The sequence below is a fragment of the Branchiostoma lanceolatum genome, chromosome 1 (assembly GCF_035083965.1).
Source record: "Branchiostoma lanceolatum isolate klBraLanc5 chromosome 1, klBraLanc5.hap2, whole genome shotgun sequence".
Classification (NCBI taxonomy): domain Eukaryota; kingdom Metazoa; phylum Chordata; class Leptocardii; order Amphioxiformes; family Branchiostomatidae; genus Branchiostoma; species Branchiostoma lanceolatum.
Window position 1 is genome coordinate 20,790,435 of NC_089722.1, and position 8,780 is coordinate 20,799,214.

An 8,780-nucleotide genomic window follows, 5' to 3' on the forward strand; every position below is an offset into this window, starting at 1 on the left:
GTTTTTCGTATTAAAAGCAGATTCCGAAGGTAGGGGTAGTAGAACCAACGGTTTCTTTAGTTTCATTTCGGACCTTTTAATCAAGTATGATTCTGTCTAAAGAGGAGTCTTGGTGTTGTTACTCAATCTGCTGAAGATTCATATACTAGTACGACAAAGTCGTCTCGTCACTAATGACGTCATGGAAGAATGACAGGATGCTCTGGAACACGGTTTGGAGGCGACAATTACACCAGAAATACCAATAGATAAACAAAAATTGTCTGAAATCAAACGGTGCACCAGTACATATTTATTTTCAGACTACTATTCTTTAAAAGTCTTCTATGATTACACAATGCAAAAGCCGGAAGCTCATAAATCTAATTGTGACGTCATAAATGGGAACTGCCCAGATTGGCTAGAAGTTAGGTCAGTTCACCCAGTTCCTGTTATACTGCGTCCCCATCGGTCACGCTGTAGTTTTCGGAACTCCTAATTTTCCTAATTGCCGTTCTAGAACGGCTTTTAGCGGACTTATTTCGAATCACGTCTTGCCAAGGTGTTTATCGCCATATCAAGGTTGTTCTTTTCAACTTCTTTGACTTCGTTTCGCGTTGGAAGAGAAGATTTTCCACATCGAGGAGACTGTACGAGGTTGTTGTCGCCATGAAGCCGCGACAGCTCGGTAGTGTGTTGGTGACAGCCGCGTTCTTGCTGCACGTGATGGTCGCCCTGCAACAGGGACAGATCTTCCTGACGGAGGAGGGAGTCGTTCGCGCCGTGCTGGACTCGGACGGTTCTGTCACTGAGAACGGAAACTTGCGCGTTCACCAGGTGAGAATAGACCGATCCTGACGTCCATCACAATTAGCAGTTAAACCAATGACAGCGTGGTAATAATTGGTTCGACCAATGAGAGAGTGACTGCATGTCCGTCAAATATTTGTACCTTTATTTTCTTCAGTTTGCAATTCTACGTTTTGACGATGGTGGAGAGGGCTATCACGGTGATCGGGCTATCAACGTGTACATCGTACCTATAGGCCTAAAATGAGCTCTAAATTTATGGCATTAGACTGATAATGAGGAGGGTGGTCTGTCTCTCATTTTTAGGCCTCTTTTGCAGGATATCGTCCACTTCTATTTCTAGAATAGGAAATAAAAGAGTTATTAGTTGATATTCTGTGGCTCCCATACTCGTAAAACCAACTTCGTAAGAGGTGCGTATGGGAGCCACGGAAAACCAATTAGAATGGCACACAGGTATTTATGCTGAGTTCTAACATCCCATGACAGGTGACTAGCCTGTCTAACATGTTCTTTTGGCTGTAAGTGCTTTAGAATGATACCTTAACATGTTCCACCGGCCGGGATGTTCTAACATCCCATGACAGGTGACCACCCCGGACACCATGGTAGTGGCGACCACGGCGGGAGGGGGCGACGATGGCCCCGTCAGGCTGGTGTGGTGTACCGTGCTCCGGGGGGAGGCCAGGGAGGACAGGGTGAGGAAGTACGAGGGCATCCTGAAGGAGGTGGAGTCGGGAGACAGGTATGATCAGTGTAGCAACTACGCACGTTCGTTTCGTTCCTTCGGACCCTTGTAGTGAGTAGTGGCGCTGTGTCACTACTCACTACAAGGGTCTGAAGGAACTAAACGAACGGGCGCCACTGCACAGGGCAGCAAGTTTCCTTGATGTTTCCGCAACAGGGTATACTTTTGCAGAGATCTACTGATCTGATTAAGAGGTCGGCCGAGGTACATTGTTTTAAACTCATTCATATTGTACGTGGTTGATGTAAGTGTGTCTCGTGTGTATATACTTTGCAATAAAGATAATGTAGAACCCCTAAAATCACTTAGGTGAATTTTCCAGTTGTCCAAGTCAAATGAAAGCTCTTAGAACACGCCTTCACAAGAGTACAGTACGCCCTTTAGAACGAGTTATTGAATACACATAGATTTATAAGATTTCTTTAAACTCAAATTTACATACTGAATTTGGTCCCCAGAGTTAATGCAATACACCTTTCTCACGCGGCGGATATGATAGAATGAAAACAAGGCCATTGTGGCGAACATTTGACCGATCCTAATAGTCCGTCACAATTAGCAGTTCATGATTACATGATAATTAGAGAATCGACCAATGAGGAAGTGGCTGCATGTCCGTCAAATATCTGCATTTCTATGTTTTATTTTGCATTTCTACGTTTTGACGGAGGAGGGCGGGGACTATGGGATTGGTCAACGTGCAGTGGCTCTAAATTGCTACATCTTTTCTGTGCATTGTGCTAGTTATGATAATGATAATTTGATATCATATTTGAAAACCTAGTGTGACTTGGGAGGAAAACTAAATCTGTAAATTATATATGTTTCTTTGCCTCATTGGCCTCGTCTTCATTCTATCATGTCCACCGCGTGAAAAAGGGGTATAGGCCATAATATCAATCAGTATCTGGACCTACTTTCCGCAGGTATTTCGTGCGCTTCCTGAAGATTTGTCGCGCTTTGCGAGGTCCCCTGGCCCCCGAGTATGACGACGTGGACCCTACCCCGGGGGTGTGGGGGTGGGGGTGGGGATGGATGTGTGACCTGTTCCGCACCATCCTGCGGGCTGTGCAGGACTTCTGCACCTGGGTGGTGGACATGGTCACCGCAGCCGGGCTCCGTGAGTTTTTTTGTTGTTGTTTATTTGCAATAGAAAGTGACAACAGTAAAGCAATAAAGAAGGAAACTAAATGATAGTAATATAATTGTGCACGGCTGGCCAGAAGCTTGAAAGTTTATAAGATGGCCACCTTTATCAAATTAATATTAAACCAAATTAATTAGCATATAAAATACATATTACATTAGAAATTGTGTTTGTTTTTTCTATGAAGACAGAGCCTGGTAGAGATAAAGTCAGAAGTATAATCCATACAGGAATACATATTATCTTTTATCTAGATTTATCTAAGCATGCTTAACGTTATATGTATATTAAAGAGCACTTCAGGCACAAATTGATATATGGATATCAATTGATATTGATATTGATATATATATATATATATATATATATACAGAAAACAACACTATTCAGGTATCTATGCCTAATCTTTGTCGCTAAGAAGCGATATAACGATGTTACATGACTCTGTAAGCCTGTAACGGAATGATTTTGTACTTGACCTTTCCCCAGGACCGACCCTTGACCCACTGGATGACCTCCCGGTCAATGACACCTCCCCGAAGCTGACCTACGCCAGGGTGGCGGGCCAGGACAGGGTATTCGGCCGAACCAAGGGTACGTCTGTCCAGTTCTCATAAAAGCAATTGTTTTCATCATCATCATCTAATGCTTTGGTCCCATTTCCAATCCGGGGCCCGGTCGGGCAGTTTGTTGGAACGAAAAATATGATATAAAAGACAACAAAAGAGAGAAAACGTTAAATAGATACTGCTTACCATCTTCATATATGCATCTTTTGTTTTTGTCCTTTTCGTAAACAGCGCGGCCGGGCCCCGGATTGGATGATGGGACCGAAGCATAAGCAATCCTTCAAAAACCTTGGGTGTCATATCAATATATATTTCCGTGCTAGTTCTGATGTTTATCTCCGTACAAGTGAAATATGGTATTGTTTATGGTGTGTCTGTTTGTTTATCTGTCTGTGTGTGTTTCCACACTTACTTCCACGGGCTTGGCACGTCGGGAACACTGACAGGAAGTTAGCTCAAAGGTCCCAGAATAAGGTATTTCATTTCCCACAGCTATATGCACATCTGTTACCTTATGAGAGACAGTGTCAATGGGGAATGCATAGACAGAATGAGCGAGAAATTCACTATAATGAAGAGAACAAGATATTCACAAAAACTCTTACTCTTATTGTTTCTTAGATTAGAAAATCCCTCGATGGCTGTGATTTTGGAGAAACGTGTGATGTATCTCCCAACATGAGAAATTTTTGAATCTTACCTTAATATCATTGAGCTCTTTTCTCCGCGTTGTCTCCATATCCAGCCATTGCGACTGGGCTGAAGTCCTGTTACGTCCAGCTGGACAGGTGCGAACACAGGATCCGTCCGGGAGAGACTCAGGACGGACTACGCAATGACGGGAACAGGGAGCTGATGAACTGCGGGTGTATGGCCAAGTTCTCATCGTAAGTATCACTGATGTTGACAATATGATTGACAGGTAATGCTACGGTTACATTTGCACCGGTGCCCGTAGGTGGTGGAGTCCCGGCCGGGCCCCCGAAGACACACATTTTTCCCGGGGGACTGTCGGACACCGGAAAGATACCTCTAGGTGTTCTCACGATTAGCTCACGGCGCCTATTTGTTACCAGGTTCCGCGTTGATTTTAACTCCGTTTTAAAAACCTCCATGGCCCCGGCCGTGCCTCAAAATAACACGGTAGCCGCAGGGTGCCCCGGCCACGTAGGAGTGGGAGTCACGCCCGCAAGTGCAAAAAAGCCCGTGAATTGCCCGGCAGTGCCCATTTTTGACCTAAGCATTCATCGGACGTCATTCATGGCTTATATCAAGACTCATCAAAGCAGCTAGTCTTGAGACTTAGACAACTGGCTCCCAATGAGTTGCGTTATTTGCAGGTCTGGATAGAATCCATGCCATGCGTAGCCTGACTAAATCCCGCTTCTAGCAGCCCTTCTACTGGTCAGGCTCATTCAGCCCCCGACAGCGAGAGATTGTGTAACACAGGCTACCACAGTGTGTGTGTGTGTGTGTGTGTGTGTGTGTGTGTGTGCGTGCGTGTGTGCGTGTGTGCGTGTGTGCGTGTGTGTGTGTGTGTGTGTGTGTGTGTGTGTGTGGACGATTTTCATTGAAAATGATTCAAATAGGCAGCATCATAGGCTACATTTTGAAGATCGTATCTTTCCAACACAGATGCATCCAGAAGTTGAACCTTCCCCTGTCGGAGGAAGCGCGTCAGAGATGGCACCGTTCCGAGCCGAAGTGCTACCACCACGACCTGGACCACGTCTGCACCGCCAACCTGGGTCTGTTCTGCGCGCGCTGGGAGCTGAAGCCGATCGCCAAGGAACACGTTTTCGCCTCCGCCGGCCGCTGAGCTACGGGCACGTTTCAAGGAGAATTCCACTTTTATTCTTTAGGAGGCCTGTTGTGCATATGGGAATATGGCATAAAAACTTCGGAGCAAAAGATTGACGTGTGCGTTCGCCTCCAACGGCCGCTGAGCTACGAGACGTTTCAAGGAGAATTTTACTTTACATGTTGTTACAGGGGCCATTCCCATTGGCTTTTTAAGCTAGGGTGTGCTCCCTAGTATAAATGTTGTTACAGGGGCCATTCCCACATTCGCGGGTTGTGTAAAACAGCATGTGCTTTGCCAGTGGTCTTGTTTACGGTTACATGAAAAGTTGAATTTCTTATGTTTGTTGGATTACGCCGTAAGTTGCACGTATATTTTCTTCTGGTCTTGACATTTCGGCTTATTTGCATTGCTTGATCGCAATTGATTTATTATCATACTACGTTTCCAAACGATATCGATGTTTTCGAAATAGATGAAAAATGAAATTGAAAAAAAAGAAAGAATGTGGGTTACGGATTGTTTTTAAAACATGACATGCTTTGCCAGTGATCTTGTTGACAGGAATATGAAATTGTGCATTTGTATTTTGCTTTACGCCATAACTTGCACGTTCTATTCGATATTCACGTACTGTCTTCTTATGGTCTTTTCCTCATTTGCATTGCTTGATTGTATTTCATGTATCATATGTTATCACGTTACTAAACGAATTTTTTCGAAATAGATAAAATCTTATGTTAAGAAAATTGTTATGTACTAAGTGAATATTGTTGGGTTTCAGTAAGTGAAGGTTTACCCATAACTGTTAACGTCTCCTATGGAATCATGACGCATTTGTTGTAGAATTAGGTGGTTAAAATGATGTGAAGCAGGGTTGTTTTGTTCTATCTCTTCTATGCAATCACCGGGTAAATCGCAAAGAATGTCTTAAGTTGTATGAAATACCATTGTCCTTTAGAAGTCAATGATAACGATATGTTGATGTTTCAGTAGTTCCTAGGTCTGCGCCAACAGCTGACTAAAGAAATGTATTTGCGATGGAGATCAATCTCTGCTTCTGGGGTATATGCGTTCACGGTTTGATTGATGATACAGATAAGGGTAGTTGGATACGACCGAGCGTAATGTAAAAGTTTAAGACAGATCTCCACACGATAGCGATGTACATTTCCATGTCGTGTTCATTTAAAGCAGTGTGCATGGTTGTCAGCAGAGCCCGCGAAGGGAGGGGGCGACATGTCCTTGGTGCTGAACAAGTGCACGCCCAGATAAATACACCTGTCCTTTGCCCTGAACTCTGTCAATACACAAACACACAGACCTATCCTTGGTGCTGAACACCGTCCATACACAGACACACAGACATGTCCTTGGTGCTGGATACCGTCCAGACACAGACCTGTCCTTGGTGCTTGATACCGTCCATACAAAGACACACGAACTTGTCCTCGGTGTTGGAAACCGTCCATACACAGACACACAAACCTGTCCTTTGTGACACAGAAGTAAACAGACCTATTCGTGTTGGTGAACACCATCCATACATAGGTAAGCACACCTGTCAAGGTACTGAACCATGTTCGCACACATACACACACACACACACACACACACACATACACACACACACACACACACACACACACACACACACACACACACACAGGCAAACAGACATGTACTTGGTGCTGAACACCATCCACGCACAGACAAACAGATCTGTCAAGGTGCCGAACACACACATGTCCGTGGTGCTGAAGAAATACAAAGAAATACCCATTCAATCCAGAGAAAATAAAAAGAGTAGATTGCGGCTATTCCATTGTTGATTCCCCCATGCATACATATCAAACATGCCATACGGGATTTCCACTTCTACAAGATAGCTGTTTTCATGGCCTAGTTTTATTTCCTGTACTGGAGTGAGCGTCTTAAACAAAACGACGACGTCTTTGTGTGAAGTGAAACGTCAGTACAGGTAATAGAAAACATCACAAGAAATAAAACTTTGATGCTGACGCATGTGTGATACGGACTCAATTTTCTTCCTTTCCCGAGATACGCATTGTCTTCCGAGGAAGGTCACATTTATTGACTTGTATTTCCAACCCACATTCGATATATCCAATGTCACCACATTTTATTGTATCCAAAGGAATTCAGCTTCTTCGGGTGAACTGCGGTCACAGATGGTCTTTCTGAATTGCTTATTTTGTCTTAAAACAAAATCTTAATCACCCCTGTTTGCAACAAAATATTCAAAAATTATACAATTGCATTGCTCTATTATCACAACCATGAAGAAACACCAAGAACTACAAATAATCCATTTCACTAACAATTACCCTATCTATTTTTTAGGGTAACATAAGTGCTGCTTTATTGGTTATCGATTAATAATCCGAATCTATCTTCTAAGTGATAGTGCGTCGTTTGAATCGAGCAAAAAATGGCATCATTCAAACGAAGTTGTCATATTGATCTAAAACCTCGAACTTCTGAGACTATCCCGGATTCTGAACCACTGCTTCTGAATCACGGACTGGAACATGTCCGTAGGAGACCATTAACAGTTACATCAATGGATTCTGACAGGCTGTTGGAACGTGAGTCATTCAACATTTCTGTGCATCGGTGTAATTTTAGCCTCCATAGCAGGCTCTCTGGGCCTTTTTGGGGCTTATAGTACACGTTTGTGCGGCCAACCCGTAACCATTCGTCTTCGGGCTGGCTGCACAAACGACCGAGTACAAAAAGAAGTCATCATGCAAAAAGTGTATTATAAGCCCTATGGGGGATAATTGATGTATATCTTCTAGGCTCTTGGTGAAGCAGTTCAACGGTCTTTTCCAGACATTGCTGGGCTAACGCACGTCCGCTATATACACATGTATATATCTTTTTATCAGGCTTGAATACATATGCTTGAATACATATGACATCCTCTGGAGACCCAAAAACTAATGCGAAAGTGAAAAATGGCATTGAACTCCATATTAAGCATTCCATAGCTCACACTTATACATCACCTGTGAGACCTCTATACCAATGCTTCCAGTTCTTCCCTCCGCATCTCGTTCATTGATGAAATATGTAGTAATCTGTAACAGTTCTAACCATCACAGGCGAAAATCAATGCGCGCGCGGATGTCATCCATACAATTAAGTCAGTGTGGCCTTATACACATTAAACGAACAATGGTAATAGTAAATTATAGATATGATAACAATAAATCAAAGTAGGAAGACAAACTAGACCAAATCTTCAAAACCGTCCATTTAACAAAATCCAAATCCTTATTCATGCGGCCGGTCAGAGAGATCACATTTTAAAGCTTGCTTGAATGATTTCAGAGTGGCTGCTGATTGTGTCACTGGTTTCCCTTGATTTCTCGCTATAGCCGTTCGGAAAGCATTGACAAGCCTGCCGGCAACGGCTGTACATCACTCTCTAATTTCGTTCCTTATCGCTCTCCTCGTTATCGTTATCGCAAACAAATCTAACAACCGGCATGACACTACAGGGAAATCTCTGATAATCAGTGGTCAGCCCCCGAGGAGCCTGGTCAAGATGACCACAAACAGAAAACGCCGGACAGCCAGCAATAACACATGAGCTGCTCTGGGATTGAGAAAGAATAGCTCAGGAATACAAACGAGGAAAACAAACGCTGAACACCGTCGCTACACTGGCTAATGTACCAGTCCATGGGGCTGTACAGT

The 8,780-nt window shown here is 43.6% G+C and overlaps 1 protein-coding gene across 1 annotated transcript; it reads left to right on the top strand.

The window, feature by feature from the left end:
* The first annotated feature begins 405 nt into the window (after positions 1–405).
* LOC136440584 (uncharacterized) lies at positions 406–7,075 on the top strand. Its single transcript, XM_066436659.1, has 6 exons — positions 406–816; positions 1,377–1,534; positions 2,464–2,657; positions 3,174–3,278; positions 3,999–4,140; positions 4,889–7,075. The coding sequence occupies exons 1-6, from the start codon at positions 649–651 to the stop codon at positions 5,070–5,072; spliced, it is 951 nt and encodes a 316-aa protein (XP_066292756.1). The 5' UTR covers positions 406–648; the 3' UTR covers positions 5,073–7,075.
* The last annotated feature ends 1,705 nt before the right edge of the window (positions 7,076–8,780 follow it).